This window comes from Stegostoma tigrinum, chromosome 15 (assembly GCF_030684315.1).
Source record: "Stegostoma tigrinum isolate sSteTig4 chromosome 15, sSteTig4.hap1, whole genome shotgun sequence".
Classification (NCBI taxonomy): Eukaryota; Metazoa; Chordata; class Chondrichthyes; order Orectolobiformes; family Stegostomatidae; genus Stegostoma; species Stegostoma tigrinum.
In genome coordinates this window covers 30,085,598-30,107,201 of record NC_081368.1, presented here as the reverse complement: position 1 = coordinate 30,107,201, position 21,604 = coordinate 30,085,598, and the positions used below count along the sequence as shown (strand labels likewise).

At 40.4% G+C, this 21,604-nt stretch overlaps 1 protein-coding gene across 13 annotated transcripts in view; it reads left to right on the top strand.

The window, feature by feature from the left end:
• The window catches only part of tenm1 (teneurin transmembrane protein 1), a 2,164,854-nt gene that overhangs the window by 1,927,690 nt on the left and 215,560 nt on the right, over positions 1 to 21,604 (top strand). For all 13 annotated transcript variants that reach the window (XM_048544387.1, XM_059651404.1, XM_059651405.1 and 10 more), the window contains one exon: positions 4,030 to 4,268. In XM_048544387.1, the coding sequence (XP_048400344.1) occupies positions 4,030 to 4,268 (239 nt within the window). The remainder of the gene's footprint in view (positions 1 to 4,029; positions 4,269 to 21,604) is intronic.

Below are 21,604 nucleotides of genomic sequence, written 5' to 3'. Positions count from 1 at the left end.
CTTCTAATTGGCCAGCAACCTCAGGTGGAACGGCAATCCAGCAGTAAGGTCCCTAACTGGATGAGAAGATCCTTGGTCAGCACTTGAAATACCTCATTGGTGTCTGATCTGTTGAGTTTTATCACTGGTGCAGGGGGGGGGGGGACAGGAAGCTAATCAATGCTGAAGTCAGTCATTCTGAGAATAAAGAGCACTAAATCCCTGCCAGAGTGAATGGTGTGGAACTCTCAACTTCCTGATTCAGAGGTGTGTGTGACACCTGAAATGTGCCAGAAGACATGAGGCATCTAAACCACTAATGAGCTACTTGACATATTATCATTTCCTTTATCCAGCTTTAAAATATATGGTTTGACAAATGGGACTGGTACACAGCAGCATTTTGGGAGCACTTTGACAAACACTCTAAAATATCCATCTGGGGTTTTCTCTATTTAAGAGAGGGGCTCGAATACCGAAGCCTTGGTTAATATATTTGTAAATATGTTTATTTTTAAAACTCAATTTAGAGATGTTCAGACTGATCCAGAAACTCTGTTATATAACTACAGAGGGTTCAGAGTGAAGAGATGTTCACAACTTGTGACAATTAATTTGAAGAAAAATCAATGTCCTTGACAAGTCTTGACACTGTTCTAATCCAACTTGAGAGGAATATCCACTGAACTCAATTTACTGACATTGAGCACCAAATTGTTCTCTTCGTACAACAAGACACAATGCCAAGGCAGTTGGCATCCATTTCTGCTACTACACCTGCATCCCCTTAAAATTATTGGGTTGAAAATCAATATTAACCAGCAAAGTATGGAGAAAATCAGTTTTCATATATGGGAATATGAACATTATAAGTGTTAATTTTATGTCAAGAGTGGCCAGTACACTTTCTTCCTGGTAATCATAATATCTCAGCATGACACATGTTGGATAAGCATGTCAGGTTAAGTCTGGGGACAGCTCACTGTGTCTGCTTCCACTGGGGCAACATTTTCAGGCATATATAAAGCAAGGGGCAGCACGGTGGCTCAGTGATTAGTGCTGCAGCCTCATAGTGCCAGGAACCTGAATTCAATTCCAGCCTCGGGCGACTGTCTGTGTGGAGTTTGCACATTCTCCCCCTGTCTGCGTGGGTTTCCACCAGGTGCTCCGGTTTCCTCCCACAGTCCAAAGATGTGCAGGCTAGATGGATCAGCCATGCTAAATTGCCTGTAGTGTTCAGGGGTGTGTGGGTTACAGGGGGATGGATCTGGGTGGGATGCTTCAAGGGGCTGTGTGGACTTGTTGGGCTGAAGGGCCTATTTCCACACTGTGGGTAATCTAATCTAATCAACAGTAAAATTGGAAGACAAATAAAGGAATGCATCTTAATGAAATTATTAAGTGTCATTTTTTTGAATGATAAGTACGTTTGTCCAAGGTTTTGGCTGTGAATGATGATGGCCCAATTTGCGTCTCCAAGTCAGAGGATTCCAGGTTTTGGTGTTGAAGTGCTGTCGTTCAGATGAAATGTTTTGTTGAAGCCCATTGCTCGGGTTAGGATGGCCAGATAGCTGAACAGTCTAGCGTTCAGCCGTAATAAGCACTGTCCAGTATTAGATGGTTTCAGAACCTAAATTTTGGTTCTGAAACAACATGCTTTAGTGTTGCTACAACAACAGGGCCCTGTGTTCATTTCTTTCCTCATCTGCAACAGATTCAATATGACAAAGAGCCATATAACCAGTTTGTTTTTTAATCACCCCACCCCACCCTCTTCCCCCACAACAAGGCCAGCAAATAGTGCACATCCCTAACTGCCCTGGAGAAGTGGATGGTGAGCTGTCTTCCTGAAGCACTGCCATCCTTGGAGTTTAAAGACGGCCCCTGTTAAGAAAGAAGTTCAATGATTTTTCCCCCCACCCCCCCCAACTGTGAAGGAACTGAGATTCAGTTCCAAGTCGGGATGATGTGTGCATTTTGAGGGCAACTTACAGGTGGTAGCATTTCCATGCATCTGTTTGGGAGCAGAGGTTGCAGGTTGGAAATATGCTGAGGAGCATTGGTGAGTTCTGCAGTGTGTGTTGTAGATAGTACTGTGTGTCTGAGGTGAATGGAAGGAATGCTGAAAGTAATGGATTTGATGCCAAATCAAAGAGGCTTTCTAGAGAAAGGTACGGTGGCTCAGTGGTTAGCATTGCTGCCTCACAGCACCAGGGGCCTGGGTTCAATACCAGCCTTGGGTGACTGCCTGGGTGGAGTTTGCACATTCTCCTTGTGCCTGTATGGGTTTTGTCCGGATATTCCAGTTTCCCCCCACAGCCCAAAGATGCACATGTCAAATGCATTGGCCATGCTAAATTGTTCGGTGGTGAGGCAGGGGTACAGTGATAGAGCAATGGGGGTTGGACATGGTGAGATGCGCTTTGGAGGGATGAATGGCCTGTTTCCACACTGTAGGGATTCTATGAAAGTGGATTGGGAATACACGTATTTTCCATCTCATTCTCAGCATTCACGTCTTCCCTGAAAAACACAACTTGGTTAATTATGGAAGTCCTCATTTAGACATTTCAGCAGGTCTTTTATTTGGGAAAGCTAACAGATTACTTTGAATCAATATGTTTGAACAAATTCACACCACACATATGCCAGGCAGTGACCATTTCCAACAAGAGACAATTTAATCAGCATCCCCTGACATTTAATAGTGTTACCATCCTTGAAGCCACCACTATCAACTATTGATCAAAACTCAACTAGACTCACCATATAAAGATATTGACGACAAGGTCAGGTCGGGGGCTAGGAATACTGCAGTGAGTAACTCTTCAAAGTCTATCCACTATCTATGCCGCACAAGTCAAAACTGTGATGGGATACCCGCCAGCTGTCTGGATGAGTCCTGCTCAAATGACATTCAAGAAGCTTGACACAATAATAAGAACAAAGCACCACATGCACAAGCATCCTTTCCCTCCACCACTGATACTCAGTAACAGTAGTGTGTGCTATCTACAAGATGCATTGCAGAAATGCACCAAAGATCCTTAGGCAGCAGCTTCCAAACCCATTACCACATCCACCTAGAAGGAAAAGGGCAGTAGATACATGAGAACACCACCATCAGCAAGTTCTGCTCCAAGCCACTCACCATCCTGACTTGAAAATATATCACTGTTCCCTCAGTGTCACTGCGTCATATTCCTGGAATTCTATCCGTAAGGACAATGTGGATCTAACAACAGCACATGGAATGCAGAGGTTCAAGAAGGCACAAAAACAAAGCTGCTGGAAAAGCTCAGCAGGTCTTGCAGCATCTGTGGCGGAGAAAACAGAGTTAATGTTTCAGGTCCAGTGACCCTTCATCAGAAAGAGTTCTGAGGAAGGGTCACTGGACCCGAAACATTAACCCTGTTTTCTCCATCACAGATGCTGCCAGACCTGCTGAGCTTTTCCAGCAATCTTGTTTTTGCCCCTGACTTACAGCATCCACAGTTCTTTTAGTACAAGAAGGCACCTCACCACCACCTTCTCAAGGTCAACTAGGGATGAGCAATAAATGCTGGCCAGCCAGTGACGCACACATTCCACGAGTAAATAAGTAATTAAAAAACTAAGCCAGGAATGTTGCAGTGAAATCATGAAATGTAGATTGTAAGGAAACCTGAAGGTCTTGGTTCCTTAAGCAGTGATAAGTATTCCAAACATCAAGGAGTGGTATAATAATGATTTTCAAATTGCAGTGGAATACTGCCACAGAAGTAATCTTTCAGAGGGAAGTATTTTTAGTGGAAGCAACTATTCTTATTTATCCTTGACTTTCCGATATTTAGACAAATGGTTAGATACTTTCACTAATAATTGTTGAAAATGTGAAAGATTCTCTTTAAATGCAATGTTCTTGTTAGAAGGTTCAAAGACCATTTTTTTCACATCATAATCAAATGTTAATATTGTTCAAATGTATGAGGGACAGACAAAAATCAGTAACAATCTCAGCATATATCTTTCTTTCGATCCTGTTTCATCTCTTTCTCTCTTTTCCTATAGGCATTTCCTATTTAAACCAGGATCTGGTACATCCAGTCTCTATGGTACTACCAATCCAAGCTATCCTTTGACCTCCAATACTGTTTATTCTCCGCCTCCAAGGCCCCTTCCCAGAAGTACCTTTTCCAGACCTGCCTTCACTTTCAACAAACCTTACAAGTGCTGCAATTGGAAGTGCACAGCACTGAGTGCGACAGCCATTACTGTAACTCTAGCTCTCCTCCTGGCTTATGTCATTGGTAAGTTTCTTCTTTAAATCAATCTGATATTTTCCAATTTATCCTTCATTAATTTTCTGAACAGCAAACTACATTGTATCATTGTTATAAAAATTAAAATATTTTTGTTTGTTTGAGAAAAGGTAAATTATTTTTATAATTGCCCAAGTTCGTTCAAAATATCACAGTCAGGAACACAAACGCATAAGGTGTCAGGTGGTGCATTCCAATTCTCTGACTGTTCCTTTCATTTTGTTCCTATAATTGTTTCATCAAATGCTTTTAGCACCCTCTTCAAATATCAGTAGACAATGGAAAGCATTTTAACGACAGTTACCCAGCTTGCAGGAAGAACTATGTGAGGCAAACTGGTAAAGTCAATAAACCAATACTGGTGTTGTTTGAGACCCTTCTGTGTGAATGGGGTTTCTCATTTCTTCTTGTTGTGATCATGGACCACTTGTGGCTTGGACGGACCTCCACCTGATACCAGGGAAGATCCGAGCAAAGCCAACAAACCCATTGTCTCCTTCCCGTTTAGAGAATATTGGAGGATTAGCATTGCAATAAAAAGTGATTTTCACCAATAAATGTGCAAATCTTCAGTAATTTTAATGAGTCCTGTCATCTCCCACCAATTGCCTATCTGATGAAGGAAAATATCATTTTTCATCCCTCATTGGCTATGCAGAGAACTCTCACAGCAAAATAAATAAAATAACATTGTAAACAGCTATTAAGAATTCGTAAATAATAGATGTATAATTTACCTGTAAATAGCATTAGCTAACAACTCCAAAAGATTCTTACTGGATAAAATTTCATTCCAGTGTTGGCATCCTTAATGCTTTTTTAAAGAGTGCACTTGATTTATATTAATGTACTATGAGTGAAGACACAATAACAGGCCTAAGCTGTGAGTTTCATGCAGCAATTAGTAAGGCCATCTCAAAGTGTCTCAGTGTAGATCAGTACTCAATTATGAATTTAATTAGAAGGATTTTTCTTGTCTCTGAAACAGTATGCTGTCTAGGTTGTGATGTCAGTTTACTGTAAATATTTGGCTTTTTTTTCTATAGGCTTTTGCCAGTAGTTCCATTGGTCTAACTAATTGAATCAAACATTCAAATCAAAGACAGATTAGCTTCGCTAATGACTTTTATCGTGGTTCTTCTGGTGCCGTCTAATTTGCTTGGCAGGTGATCTGGTTTTTCTTTAAAAGCACTACTATTTCTGCTTAATCATCTGAGCTAGTTAATCGACAACAAAAAAAACTCTTATTCTCTTTAGTTAAACAATACTTCTATGCCCTTTGATGCTCATTGGGATACATTTATTGATTGTATGTCTGAGCCAAATTGAGTTCGAATTGAAAAAAAAATTCAAAGCTGACTTACATGCCTTGGATGCTAATGGCCAATCATTGTAAAACATCAGTTGTTTTCAATGCTATTCCGGTTGGTTTCTGAGATATTAAAGTGATTTGTAACAATAATATTTTCTGAAAAAGTCTCATCAATGGTCAAAATTGGTCTCAGCTCCAAGCTCTTAGGTTTTATTCACGCTGTACTCTAATTTGCTCCGACAGCTCAATATTGTGACTGCACTTCTGCATGAGCACGCTCAGTTCCTCAACTCACCATTTGAAATGACTAATATCTTATTCACATTATTTTCTCTCTGCTGCTTCCCAGTCCTCTCCTAAAGGCACTCACTGATGATGGAGAGATTTCCACTGGTGCCAACAGCCCTCCAGTACTTTGCCCATGTGCCCATTCTTAAATATAGTAATCACAAGAAATGCCGGAAACACTCAGCAGATTCATTCTTAATGTGTAAGCCTAGGCAGCGAAGCTAAAGTACTTGTGGGTTGTTCAATCAAGTCTAGTCCAATTATCACAAGACATTTCTAATAAGGGTCAATGATTTATATTCATTGAAAGAATAAATAAGAAAGACCATCCAGCATTTATTCCCGTTTGTGATTGCCATTGGAAAGGAGGTGTTGAACCATTTTCTTGAGGCACTTTCTTGAAACAAGTTTGCTGGTTCAAGTTAAAATTAGGACTCTATCAGATGATTCATTTTGTTCAGAAGAATCCGGAATGGTGAGATAAAATAAACGTTATGATTCTAAAGTGGGTTCAGGATCAAAACGGTCCGTTGGTATATGGGCATAAGCAAAAGGTGAAAGGGCAAGCTGAAAAATTTGTTTAAAAGACATTTGTGATCTTGGGCTTTATCTGGATCACTTCTTGGAATATTATTTTGAAAGTAGTTTTATCACAACAGTTTGCTTATTATTGACAATGTACTGAATTTTTAATCAGTTCAGTTGATATCATGAAATGTGATGTTAGTAACATTTTATCCCAGGTAAGTGATGTAGCTTAACTGTGATAAAGGGGAAAAAATGGCATGGGTTTGTTTATTGCTTTCAATCAAGATTGAAAATGATTTACGGCCTATACAGTATTTTTGAAGTAGTCACTGTTGTAATATGGGATTTTTTGGATGGAATGATGACAGGTAATTTGCATACAAAGAGCAACGTGATAGCTACATATTATTATAGTTAGTTGAGGGATAATGTTGTATCCCACCTAGAAAGGACCATAGAACTCAGTTCAACATTTTATCCTAAAGGTGCCAGTTTAGATCGTGTAACACTCCATCAACACTGTCCTGGGAAGTCATGTTAATGTAATGAATGGGCACATGACAGATGAAATTTGTTGCAAAGGTGCATTGAATAAAACATTTTGATAGGAAGAATGGAGAATGGTCATGCAACATACATGAAATGATTCTAAATGGGTGCAGGAACAAATGGACCTGGTGGTAAAAAATGTTGTCATAATCTTAACAGACTGTAGGACAACTCTTTCATCAGAGAGACATGATTGATCACAGTTTAACCTGAGGGTCACCACTTTTCATATGAGGGGAGAAGTTAAGAAGAAGAGACCTTCATGGTAACCTCAGCCAGTACAGGAATTGGGCCCACATTCCTGACATCATTCTGCTTTAGAAACCAGTTGAGCAACGATCTGAACTAACTAACCCAAAGACTTCCTATATGCATAGAAATAATGCAAGCTGGAGGGATAAGCTGACAAAAAAAATTCAAGAGGTGTATGAGATCTTGAGCCTTAAAAATAGAAGTAAAGAATACAAAAATAAAGTTTTATTTATAATCTGGTACAGCCATAAAGGAAATTTAATGGAAGTGCTCACAATTATGCAGGGCTTAGATACAGAAAACAGAAAGAAACTGTTCTGCGAAGCACTAGATATTTATTCAGCCCATTCACCACATCAAGTCTGCTCTGCCATTCGGTGAGATCGTGGCTGATCCTCAAATCCAATTTCCTGCATTTTTGCTCATAATTTTTGATTCTCTTTCCTGTAGAAAATCTGCTGATTGCAGACTTGAATATTTTTAATGATCTAGTTTTCTAGGCTAAAAAAATCCACAAATTGGCTGTCGTCTGACAGAGAAAAGCCTCCTCATCTCTATCTTAAATGGTAACCCCTTACACTGAAGATTGTGACCTTAGCCTAGGCGATCTTACAAGCAGAAACAATGTTTCCACATCTACTAAGACAACCCTCTAAGAATCTTGTATGTTTCAATCAGAAAGAACATAAGAAATGGGAGTGGGATAGACCATTCAGCCCTTCAAGCCTGACCAGCCATTCAAAACCATCATTACCTGATCTACCCTAGGCTTCAACCGTTCCTCTGTGGTGGCTCAGCAGAGCCATCATCACTGATATTTCAAAAATCTATCTTCTTCCCCGATATTTTTTCAGTGCCCCAGCCTCCACAACTCTTTGGAGAAGCATTCCAGACATTCCCCAGCTTCTGAGAAAAAAAGTTCCTTCTCATCTCAGTTTTAAATGTAAAAAACAAAAGAACTGCGGATGCTGTAAATCAAGAACAAAAACGAAGTTGCTGGAAAAGCTCAGCAGGTGTGGCAGCATCTGTAGAGGAGAAAACAGAAGTAACGTTTTGGATCCCGTGATGCCTCCTCAGAACCCTTCCTCAGACAGTTCTGAGGAAGGGTCACCGGACCCAAAACATTAACTCTGTTTTCTCCTCCACAGATGCTGCCAGACCTGCTGAGCTTTTCCAGCAACTTTGTTTTTCTTTCAGTTTTAAATGTGTTGTCCTCTTAACTTGTGACTATGTGCCTAGGTGCAAGATTCCCCCACCTTCCCAATATCGACCCTGCCAAATTCTCCTCTGAATCTTGCACGTCTCAAAAAGATTATTCCTCATTCTTTTAAACTATAATGAGTAAAGGATGAGCCTGTTAACCATCCATGATAAGTCAACTCCTTCAACCCAGGAGTTAGCTTTGTGAATCTCTCTTGAACTGTCTCCAATGCTAGTCTATCCAGTACTTATAAATACAGGGACAAAACCTGGACATAGTTCTCCAGGTTTGGCCTCACTAATCCCCTGTACAATTGAAACAAGACTCCCTTATTCCCAAAATTCAATTTGCCTCCTTAATGACCTGCTGCACCTCTTTGCTAACATTTTGTATTTCATGCACAAGAGCTCCCAGTTTTCTCTTCACTGTATTTTTTTGAAGTACTCTCCAATGACATAAGGCTTGCCTTTTTATTCTCCCTGCCAAAGTGCATGACATCAGACTTACCTACAGGAAACCCCATCTACTAAGTGGCCATTTACTCAGCTTTCTATGTAATCTTCTTGATTCCTAACACCCTCTTATAACACACCCTTCCACCTACATTTCTATCATCAGCACCTTTGGAAACATTAAACTCTAGTACACTCTACCCCCTTGTTCAAAGTCATTAGATAGATAATAAATAATTGAAATGCAAAGATTGATCCTTGTGGCATTCAGTTACGTCTTTCCAACACCAAAAAGGCTAATTCATCCTGACTCTCTGTCTTCAGTGTCTTAGTTAATCTTCAATCTGTGCTAATATATTACCCCATTGCCGTCCCTTCTCATTTTGTGCAATAACCTTTTATGTGGTTCCTTATCGAATACGCACAGAGCAGCCAAACACAGTAGATCGACCCATTCCCCATTATCAAGTCTGCTTTTAATACCCTCAAAGAGCTCTAGCAAATTTCTTAAGTATGATTTCTGTTTCACTGAACCATGTTGACACTGTTTGATAATGTTAAGCTGTTTTTAAATGTTCTGTGACTTTCTTTCTATACAGGGCTAAAGGGATGAAAGAGTACAGGGAGAAAGTGGGAACAGGGTGCTGAGTTGGATGGCCAGACATGATTGTATTGAACAGTGAAGCAGGCTTAAAGGGCTGAATGGCCTATTCCTGCTCCTATTTTCTATGTTTTTATATTTAGAAAAATGGAGTCTAGAATTTTCCCAAAGACAGATATTGGGCTAGCCTGTCTGTAGTTTGTTTTTTTCTGATTCTATCCACCTCCCAATCCTCCCCCTTGAATATGGGCATCTTGTCAGTAGTTTTACAACTTGCCAGAACTCTTCCCGAATTCAGTGAGTCCTGGAATATTCTGACCAATATCTCCATCATCTCTGTAGCCATTTCCATTAAAACTATTGGATACAGGTCATCATGTCCTGGTGACCCATCTGCCTTTATTGTTATTAGTTTGTCAACTATTTTGTGATTATGATTGAGACTGTTACAAGATCTTTCCTCCCATTTGCACCCTATTTTTCTTTTTTGCTCAGGATGTTTATAGTGTCTTCATCCATGCAAAAGTTTAGTTCAAATTATTTGCTATTTATTTGCTCTCTGCTGTCAATTCTACAGTTTCAACCTTCAAGCATCAACACTCGATTTAACTATTCTCTTTTTATGTACCCGTAGAAAATCTTGCTTCTTGTTTTGATATTTCTTGTCAATTTACTTACACAATCAATTTTCTCTTTCTTTGTTAGCTTTTCATTCATCCAGTGCTGGTTTCATAAAAATAAACACAAACCCTCTGGTCTACCACTAGTTTTAGCTGCTTTGTATGCTTTAGTTTTTGATTGGATACTTTCGTTAACTGCATAAAAACCAAAAGAACTGCGGATGCTGTAAATCAGGAACAAAAACAAAGTTGCTGGAAAAGCTCAGCAGGTCTGGCAGCATCTGTACAGGAGAAAACAGAGTTAACGTTTCGGGTCCGAAGACCCTTCCTCAGAGCTGATGGTGGCTGGGAAAACGTCAGTTTATATGCAGAAAATGGGGGGGTGGGTGGGTTAGGGAGTAAACGAAAGGATGGGGCCCAAAGAGAGAGGAAGACAGTTGAACGGGCAAAGGAGTTGCTGATGATCAGGCTGGGAGGGTGCATAGTTGTTAATGGGGACTGTTAGTGACTACGGGGGTGTGTAGTGGTAGGCTGTGTGGTAACAAGGCCTGGTGTGTGGGGTGGGGGTTCTGGGACATGGGAGAGTTTAGGCCCTAATATTATTGAACTCAATATTGAACCCAGAGGGCTGTAGGGTCCCCAAGTGGAAAATGAGGTGTTATTCCTCCAGCTTGCGCTGGGCTTCACTGGAACACTGGAACAAGCCGGAGACAGAGATGTTGGTTAGAGAGCAGGGTGGTACATTGAAGTGGCAGGCAGGGTCTTTTTTTGCAAGCAGAAGACCCTGAATTATATAGACCTCTTTGGGCCCTATCCTTTCATTTACTTCCTACCCCACCAACCTCCCTATTTTCTGCATATAAACTGACCTTTTCCCAGCCACCATCAGTTCTGACCCGAAATGTTAACTCTGTTTTCTCCTCCACAGATGCTGCCAGACCTGCTGGGCTTTTCCAGCAACTTTGTTTTTATTTTACTTTCCTTAACTCCCTTTATTTACCTCAAGTTATTCATCCTTCTTATTGACCAGAATAATCTGTTGTTCTATTATGAAATATCTACTTAATTTCTGCCATTGCTCAGCTACTAACTTTCCCCTTAGTTTGTTTCCCAGCCCAATCTAGATAACTCTTTCTTCATACATCTGTAATTGCCTTTAATTTAATTTCAGGACTTTGGTTTCAGACTTCATTTGCTATCCCATAAACTGAATTGAAATTCTACAATGTTGTGATTGCTGCTCCCTTGAAGTTCACTTACTAATCCTACCTCATTACAAATTATAAAATTGGAGAATGTCTGTTTCCAGTTCAGTTCTGTAACATGCTTCTTTAAGAAACAATCTCTGATACACTCACATAATTTGTCTTCCATTACTCAATTAATTTGTCCAATCGTTAAGCAGATTAAAATCACAGATGACTATTGTAGTGCCATTCTAACATGCCTCCATTATTTTCCAATTTATACTTTGTTCCACAATGAGGGAATTCTCTGAAGCATATAAGTGACTTCTAAACCTTGCTGTTCCTTATTTGTTCCTGAACTAGGGTCCACATTAGGATGCATCACTCTTCTATTACTACTCATTGCCACATGTGTATTGACAAATCTACCTCACCTCCTGTCCTTCTTGTCTGTCCTTGTGGAATATGAATACCCTTGAATATTGAGTCCCCAGCCTTGGTCACTCTGGAAGCAAATCCCCGTGATAGCTATCAAGTCATATTAATTTATTTTTCTTTGTAATGTCAATTCCTCTTGTTACAGCTGCATCCAGATAAGCAGCCTTAATTTTTGACTTTTTCCTTTTAATTACTTATTCTGATTACAGGTTCTGCTGCAGTCTTCAGCTTATATTTTCTACCCCTTCCCATCACATTCACCTCTTCATCTGCACCTTTTTGATTTTTTAAACTTCCGTTCAATTTAAACCTCCCTTCTCACTATTTATTTTTAAAGTGCCATCTACAACCCGGGTTATATAATTCACCAAGTTACTGATCCCTGTCTGGTTCAAGCCAAGTTTGACCCAATGAAACAGATCTCTTTTCCCATAGTACTGACCCCAGTGCCCCATCAATCAGAACCCATTTGTCCCACACCAATCTTGAAGCCACACATTTAGCTCTCCAATCTTATTTACCCTATGCCAATTTCCATGTGGTTCAGATAGTAATCCAGAGGTTATTACATTTGTTGTTCTGCCTTTGTCAAAACATTTAGTCGGCACAACATCGTGGGCTGAAGGGCCTGTTCTGTGCTGTACTGTTCTATGTTCTATTTAGCCCCAAGCTGCTCATAATCCCTCAGCAGGAGCTCTTTCCTAGTTGCACCAATGTCATGGATATCTATAAGGATCACAACTGGATCCTTCCAACACCACTCCAAGTTCTCCTCCAGTCCAGGAAATATCCTAAGCTTTCTTACCAAGTGTGAAATACAGCCTTCATAATTCTCTGCCTTTGTGGCAGAAAACAATATCTATTCCCATAATTATGTTATCCGCTATTACTATGATATTTCATTTTTTTCTCCCTTACTTGAATTGCACTCCATACCATGGTGGTTTGGTTGGTTTGCCAATCTGGCATGCAAGCTGTGCCTCTGTCCACATGAGGAATAAAACCTCGTACCTATTGGTCAAGGGCTATGGCTGTATCTCCTACAAAGCAAAATCCTATATTTCCGTACTTACCTTCCTTGCAGTCATACCATTCTATCCTTAACCATGGACCAAATTTGGTGTAACTGATGTAAGGGGTCTGAGTGCCTTTTTAAAACAAAGGCTCTAGGTACTATTTCTCTTCCTTGCTCATGTGTCACAATGTCCACAGGTCAGGCTCCAGTTCAATGACTCTGAGTCTACATTGCTCAAATAGCTTCATTTGCTGCTATGGTCACTGTGGATTGTATTGGCATCCACCACCTCCCACATACTACAGCTGCAGCACATCACCTACTAAACCACTTTTTAATTAATGAATTTGTATGCTAAACATTTATCAGTAAATTTCTTAACTGTATTCATCAGCTATAAGAATGCCTCCTGATTTAAATCAATTGGCCAATCAAAAGTCTCAGAAGAGATACCCAACAATATCCTGCTGTTTTCCTGTGATGTCACACTTTGCTCATACAGGAAGAAAGAAGTTGAAGGGTCTCTCTGCCAATTTTTAACTCCTGTCCTCAATGTCCTCATGCAGATTGGCTCTTCTCTTTATGAACCTGACCCATTTTCTCATGTTTTTGAGAAACTGCTAAGTCTACATTCTCTTCTGCCCTTTCTAAAGGTACTGTTCCCATTCTCATTAACATTTCTTTTTATGAAGCTGCTGTCTGTGCTCTCTCTTCTGCTGTTTCCGAAGCATTTGATCCCCCTCTTTCTTACTTAATCTGCTTCACAGTGATCCTGACAGCTGCACAATCCTTCTCTTTCAAAGTGATGCTGGCTTGCTGTGTACTATTCTGATTGCTACACACTGTTCTTGTTCTCTTTGTACACATGCCAACTTGAAACAGCTGACATGGAGCCATGGGAGAGTTAAAAATTCAGAACTCATTTTAACGCTAGGTCTATGACATGTTCAGACACAGAATTAGATTGAAAATAATGTGTGGGCTCAATATTTGTTGAAGAAAGGGCAGAGCTGACGGCTCAATGCCCAGATTTTAGATACACTAGGAAGAATAGAAAGGAAAGCAAGTGAGATGGGGGAATGGTGTTTTTGATGAAGGAAAACATGACTACTATAATTATAGAGGATATTTCTGAGGGATCATTCAAACTGTATAGATAAAAACCAGAAATAAGAAGGGAATGATCACCTTGATGGGATTTGATATAGCAGGAAATTGAGGAACAAATATGAAATATCTCAGATATATGTAAGAATAACAGGATAATAACAGTAGTGGATTGAAATTTTCTAAACATTGACTGGGATTGCCATTGTGTAAAAGGCTTAAACAGTGAGGAATATGTTAAATGCGTTGATGAAAGTTTTTTTTCTAAATGTGAATGGACTTACTAGAGAATGAGTAAAACCTAAACTTCTGTTCGGAAATAAGGCAGGTCAAGTTGTTGAAGTGTGAGTAAAGGAAGTTTTTGGGAATAGTGACCATAATTATATTAATTTTGAAATAATTATTGAAAAGGTAAACCTTCCATAAAAGTTAAAGTTCTGCATTGGAGTAAGGCAAACTTTAATGATATGAGGCAAAAACTTTCAAAAGTTGATTGGAGTAGACTGTTCATAGGTAAAGGGATGCTTCAAAAGTGTGATAATGAGAGTTCAGAGCTATTATGTTGCACTTAGAGTGAAGATTAAGGCTGGTAAATGTAGGGAAAAATGGAATGAATAAAGATATTGAGGTTCTAGAGAAGAATATAAAAGAATCATATATCAGACATAGACAACAGTGATGAAATAAATGTCTTGAAGATTATAAACAGTATAGAGGCATTCTTAAGAGGGAAACCAGGAGGGTAAAGAGGCGATGCGAGATAGCCTTGGTAGGTAAGCTTAAGAGATTCTACAGGTACATTAAGTGCAAAGAGCAACTAGAAAAAGAATATGGACCCGTAGATCAACAAGATCGTCTAGGTGCTGAATCTTAGGAGGTGGGAAAGATGTTAAATGAAAGAAGTGGAGGTTAGAGGACTCTGGGAAATAAATATTGATGCTTTCAAAACAGTTCACTTTTCAGAAGAGGAAATTCTGGAGGGCTCAGGAAATATAAAGATGGATAAATCTCCAGATTTAATCACGTCTATCCCAGACATTGTGGAGAGTTAGGAAAGAAATTGGGGGCCCCCCAGCAGTAGTATTTGTATCATCTGTAACCAAGAGTGAGGTTCCAGAGGACTGAAGGGCGCCTAATGTTGTGCCTTAATTTAAGAAAGGCTGTAGGAGAAACCTGAGATCTATAGATCTGTGAGCCTGTAAGTTGTTGTAGGTGATTCTAAAAGATAGGATTTACATGCATTGACAGCGGCCAGGACTGATTCAGTATAGTTAGCATGGATTTGTGTGATAAACTTGTTTGATTTTCAGGAAGTAATCAAAAAGATTAATGAGGGCAGAGCAGTGGATTTTTTTTTATATATCGACATTAGTAAAGCCTTTGACAAGGGTCTGCCAGGCAGATTAAATAATAAAATTAGATTACATGGCATTCAGGGTGAGCTTGCCAACTGGGTGCAAAAATTGGCTTGTTGGCAGAATACAGTGGGTGATGGCCAGGCGTTGTTTTTTGAACTGGAGGCCTGTGACCAGTTTGTGTTCCACAGGGATCGGTACTGGGTCCACTTTTGTTTGTCATTTATATAAACAACTCAGATGCAAATTTAGGAGGCATGGCTAGAAAGTTTGGGGATGGTACAAAAATTGGTGGTATAGTGGACAGTGAAGAAGTTTATCCAAGATTCCAAAGAGGTTTTAATCAATTGAGTCAATGGGCTGAGGAGTAGCAAATAGAGTTTAATTTGGATAAATGTGAGGTATTGTATCTTGGTAAAACAAACAAGGGCAGAACTTATACAATTAAAAGTAGGGCCCTGGGTGGTGTTGTAGAGCAGAGAGACTTAGTGGTTCAAGTGCATAATTTTTTGAAATTTGCATCATAGGTAAATAGGGTGATAAGAAGGCATTTGACGCACTTACCTTCATTTCTCTGACCTTTGCAGACAGGATTTGGGATGTTATGTTGTGGTTGTACAGGATGTATAGGCCTCTTCTGGAGTACTGTGTCCAGTTCTGGTTGCCCTGTTATTGGAAGGATATTACATTGGAGAGGGGTCAGAAAAGATTTATCAGGATGTTGCTGGGAATGGAAGGCTTGAGTTAGAAGGAGAGGCTGGATACACCAGGACATTTTTCACTGGAGTCTAGGATGTTGAGGGGTGATCTTGCAGAGGTTTATCAGATCACGAGAAGCATAGATAAGGTTAAAAGCAATGGTATTTTCCCTACTGTGTGTGAGTTCAAAAGTCAGGGACATATTTTTATGGTGAGAAGGAGAAAAATTTAAAAAGGACATGAGAGGCAACTATTTTACACAGACTGGTTCGTACAAGTGGAATGAACTACCAGAGGAAGTGGTGGATGCAGCTACACTTACAATGTTTAAAAGGCATTTGGATAAGTACATAAATAGGAAGGGTTTGGAGGGATATGGCCAAATGCAGGCTTGTCAGACAAGTTTAGATTGGGAACACGGGCAGCATAGAGTAGTTGAACTAAAGGGTCTGTTTCCATGCTGTATGACTCTGAGTCTATGACTCTGTAAGCTGAGCTTCAGGTTTAATAACATTCAAACACTTCACATGCTGGGGCAAGCCCGAAAGTACAGAAAAGCCAAATTTGCAGCTAGACATAAGCGGAGGTGGATTTATAAATTTATGAAGGGAAATAGGGAAGGAATGTAACTTATTTTCTAATTAAGCTTGGAACACACTGGCCCCGACGAAAGTTTGATTCTTAACATTTTATGTTGTCATTTTTTACAATACTTTGGAGTCTGGGCACTTTCAAACCAAAAATTACATTTCTTGGGAGGATTGCAAACATTTTAAATCCAAAAATGAAATGCTGGGCTTGGTAAATGGAATACCCTTCTAATTTACAAAACAAAAATCCCACTGCAACCCAGAAAACCAAGGCAAAGAAATGCCAGAAGACTCATGTGAGATTTTTTGTTTTTAATCTAAGATCTATCTTTACACCTTATGTAATATACGTGACTCATTTGGGGATAAACACTTACAACCGTAGAGCTGTATAGCATGAAAAAAGACACATTGGTCCAACTCATCCACGCTGGCCAGCTATCCTAAATTAAGATAGTCCCATTTGGCCTATATTCCTGCAAACTCTTCCTATTCATGTATCCATTTAAGTGTTGCAATTGTACCATCCTCCATCACTTCCTCTGGCAGCTCATTCCACACATGCACCATCCTCTACAAGAAAAAGTTGCCCCTCAGGTCACTTGCAAATCTGCCCCCTCCCACCTTAAACCTATACCCTCTATTTTTGGACTGTCCCATCCTGGGGAAGATTATTGGCTATTCATCCTAAACGTGCCACTCATGATTTTTTAAACTTCCATAAGATTGTCCGTCAGCCTCCAATACTCCAAAAGAAATAGCCTCAGCGTCTTCATCTTCTCCCTATAACACAGAACCCCCCCCCCCAATCCTGGCAACATTACTTAACAATACTTTGCATCGGTATTCACCAAGGAGAGGGACATGACAAATGGTGAGGTTAGAGATAGATGTTTGGTTACTCTAGGTCAAGTTGACATAAGGAAGGAGGAAGTGTTGGGTATCCCAAAAGACATTAAGGCGGACAAGTCCCCCCGTCCGGATGGGATCTATCGCAGGTTATTGAGGGAAGCGAGAGAGGAAATAGCCGGGGCCTTAACAGATATCTTTGCAGCATCCTTAGACACGGGTGAGGTCTCGGAGGACTGGAGCCTTGCTAATGTTACCCCCTTGTTTAAGAAGGGTAGCAAGGATAATCCAGGTAATTATCGACCGGTGAGTCTGACGTCAGTGGTTGGGAAGCTACTGGAGAAGATACTGAGGGATAGGATCTATTCCCATTTGGAAGAAAATGGGCTTATCAGTGACAGACAACATGGTTTCGTGCAGGGAAGGTCATGTCTTACCAACTTAATAGAATTCTTTGAGGACGTGACAAAGTTGATTGATGAGGGAAAGGCTGTAGATGTCATATACGTGGACTTCAGTAAGGCGTTTGATAAAGTTCCCCATGGCAGGCTGATGGACAAAGTGAAATCACATGGGGTCCAGGGTGTGCTAGCTAGATGGATAAAAAAAACTGGCTAGGCAACAGGAGACAGAGAGTAGTAGTAGAAGGGAGTTTCTCAAATTGGAGACCTGTGACTAATGGTGCTCCACAGGGATCTGTGCTGGGACCACTGTTTGTTTGTGATATGTGTAAATGATTTGGAGGAAGGTGTAGGTGGTCAGATCAGCAAGTTTGCAGATGACACTAAGATTGGTGGAGTAGCTGATAGTGAAGGGGACTGTCAGAGATTACAGCAGAATATAGATAGACTGGAGCGTTGGGCAGATAAATGGCAGATGGAGTTCAATCCGGGCAAATGCGAGGTGATGCATTTTGGAAGATCTAATTCAAGGGCGAACTATCCAGTAAATGGAAAAGTCCGAGAGAAAATTGATGAACAAAGAGAACTGGGTGTTCAGGTCCATTGTCCCCTGAAGGTGGCAACGCAGGTCAATCGAGTGGTCAAGAAGGCATATAACATGCTTTCCTTCATCAGACAGGGTATTGAGTACAAGAGTTGGCAGGTCATGTTACAGTAGTGTAAGACTTTGGTTCGGCCACATTGAGAGTACTGTGTACAGTTCTGGTCGCCACTTTACCAAAAGGATGTGAACGCTTTGGAGAGGGTATAGAGGAGATTCACCAGGATGTTGCCTGGTATGGAGGGTGCTGGCTATGAAGAGAGGTTAAGTAGATTAGGATTATTTTCATTAGTAAAACAGAGATTGAGCGGGGACCTGAATGAGGTCTACAAAATCATGAGGGGTATAGACAGGGTGGATAGCAAGAAGCTTTTTCCCAGAGCTGGGGACTCAGATACTAGTGGTCATGTGTTCAAAGTGAGAGGAGGAAAGTTTAAGGGAGATATGCGTGGAAAGTTCTTTGTGCAGAGGGTGGTGGGTGCCTGGAACACGTTGCCACCGGAGGTGGTAGATGCAGACACGTTAGCGTCTTTTAAGATATATCTGGACTGGTATATGGATGGGCAGGGAGCAAATGGGCACAGACCCTCAGAAAATAGATGACAGATTAGACAGAGGATCTCCATCGGCGCAGGCTTGGAGGGCCGAAGGGCCTGTTCCTGTGCTGTAATTTTCTTTGTTCTTCGTTCTTTGTTCTATTCTTGTAAATCTGTTCCCAAGTGAACCGTTTGAGAACATCCTTCCTATAGCAGGGAGACTAAAATTGCAATCAGTATTCCAAAATTGATCCAATCAATGTCCTGTACAGCTGCAATTCCCAATACTAACTGCACTGACCAAGATAGACAAGCATACAAATGTCTTCTCCACTATCCAGTTGACCTGGGACTCTGCTTTCCAGGAATTATGAACCTGCAATCCAAAGCCTCTTTGTTCAGCAACGCTCCCCAGGACCTTACTATTAAGTATATAAGTCCTGCCCTGATTTGTCTTTCCAAGATGCAGCACCTCACGATTAACTGAATTATACTCCATCTGCCATTCCTTGGCCCATTGGCCCATCAGATCAAGGTCCCATTGTACTCTGAGGTATCACTCTTCACTATCCACTACACCATCAATTTTGCTGTCTTCTGCAAATTTACTAGCCATACCTCCTATGTTCACATCCAAATTGGTTATACAAATGACGAAAAGGAGTAGACCCAGCACCGATCCTTGTGGCATGCCACTAGTAACAGGCCTTCAGTCTGAAAAAGTAACCCTCCACCGACACCCTTTGTCTTCTACCTTCGAGCCAGTTCTGTATCCTATTGACTACTACTTCCTGCATTCAATGTGATCTAACTTTGCTAACCAGTCTACCATGTGGAACCTTGTCAAATGCCTTATTGATGTCCATATCGATCACGTCCGCTGTTACTGCCCTCAGCAGTCCTCTTTGTTACTTCTACGAAAAACTTAATCAAGTTCGTGGAACACAATTTCCCACACACAAAGCCATGTTGACTATCCCTAATCTGTCCTTGCCTTTCCAAATACATGTAAATCCTGTCCTACAGGACTACCTCCATCAACTTGCCCAGCCCCGATGTCAGGTTCACCAGTTTATAGTTTCCTTGCTTTTCCTTACCACCTTCTTTAAATAGTTAGCCAACCTCCAGTCTTCCATCATCTCACCTGTGGCTACTGATGGCACAAATAACTTCATAAGGTGACCAGCAATCACTTCCCTCACTTACCACAGAGTATTGGCGTACACCTGATCAGGTCCTGTGGATTTATCCACTTTTATGAGTTTTAAGAACATCCTTCATTCCACTTTAAAACTTCCTGTTTCAAGTTCATGTGCAACCAACAATAGAGAAAACAATGAATATTTCTGACAGATTCTAGTTTCACTTTCCAAACAATTGATTTGACAGAATCATTGAATTTGATTAGAGATTAGATTAGATTAGATTCCCTACAGTGTGGAAACAGGCCCTTTGGCCTAACAAGCCCACACCGCCCCTTGCAGCATCCCACCCAGACCCAAACCCCTATAACCCACACCCCACTGAACACTACGGGTAATTTAGCATGGCCAATCCACCTAGCCTGCACATCTTTGGACTGTGGGAGGAAACCAGAGCACCCAGAGAAAACCCACGCAGACGCGGGGAGAATGTACAAACTCCACACAGACAGTTACCCAAGGCTGGAATCGAACCCGGGTCCCTGGCGCTGTGAGGCTGCAGTGCTAACCACTGAGCCACCAGGTCACCCGAATGTTTCCAGTTCCACCCTTCTGCCAGTGTGGATTAATTAATATTTCCAATCTAGGTTATATTTTAAAGACGTGTTTTTAATTATTTTTTTCTTATCTTCTCCTATGAAATAAAAATGTGACCTATGGTTTAGGTTGCTGATAGTTGGCACATATGAGCAAGATTTATAATATTGGAATCTATGCTGTCATGAAGAACAAAATTATTCTGACCTTGTAAGTGTCAAGTTATGCAACTATTTGTTGTTTATGCACCAAATCATTTTTATCTCACTGGTATCGTTGATGCATATGAATTTTTTTTCCAGATTAATTTGTTTTCTTGAATTAGTTTAGCTTAATCTGTGTTGTTTTACTGTCTGAAATCCAAGCAACAACTGTTAAATAAACATGTATCTTCAGATGCCAATGAAATGAGACTTTAGATATTTAAAATCATTAACCTTCCTTTTCTTTTTGATCTATATTTTGTGATGCCATACAACCCTTTTTGTTACTCAACATTTATTCTGCGCCAAATAGTTCTCTCCTTAAGATATTGGGCCTTGCTAGTTTGCAGTTCCACACCAATTGACAAATTTTTGATATTTCACTCAAGTAATAATCTCTCCATAACAAACTTATTGTCCCAAGTGGTGGCATCACAAACAGCTGTGATCTTTCCCTTTTACAACTACCACGCATGTGCTTTCTTGTAGGATGAATGGATAATCATCAATAGCAGAAAATCTGATTAATTTGTCGTTTACAAGCCAAAAGTAGCCAATTGAGATCTGTTCGATCAGCACAGTCCAGGAATTGACTTAAGGTCCATATGACAAGCTCATTCTTCAGATGGTTACCCATTAAGCCATTAGGCAAGATTCACTACTATTCATTTTTATGCAGGCTCTCAGGCTGTCAGTCATATTGCAAGTTGTGTTGAAATAATTTGTTGTTTCTTTTATGCCAGTTGCAATAAAAATTGTTGGATGACTAGATTTGAGAAATACAACAACTAATGTGCTGGA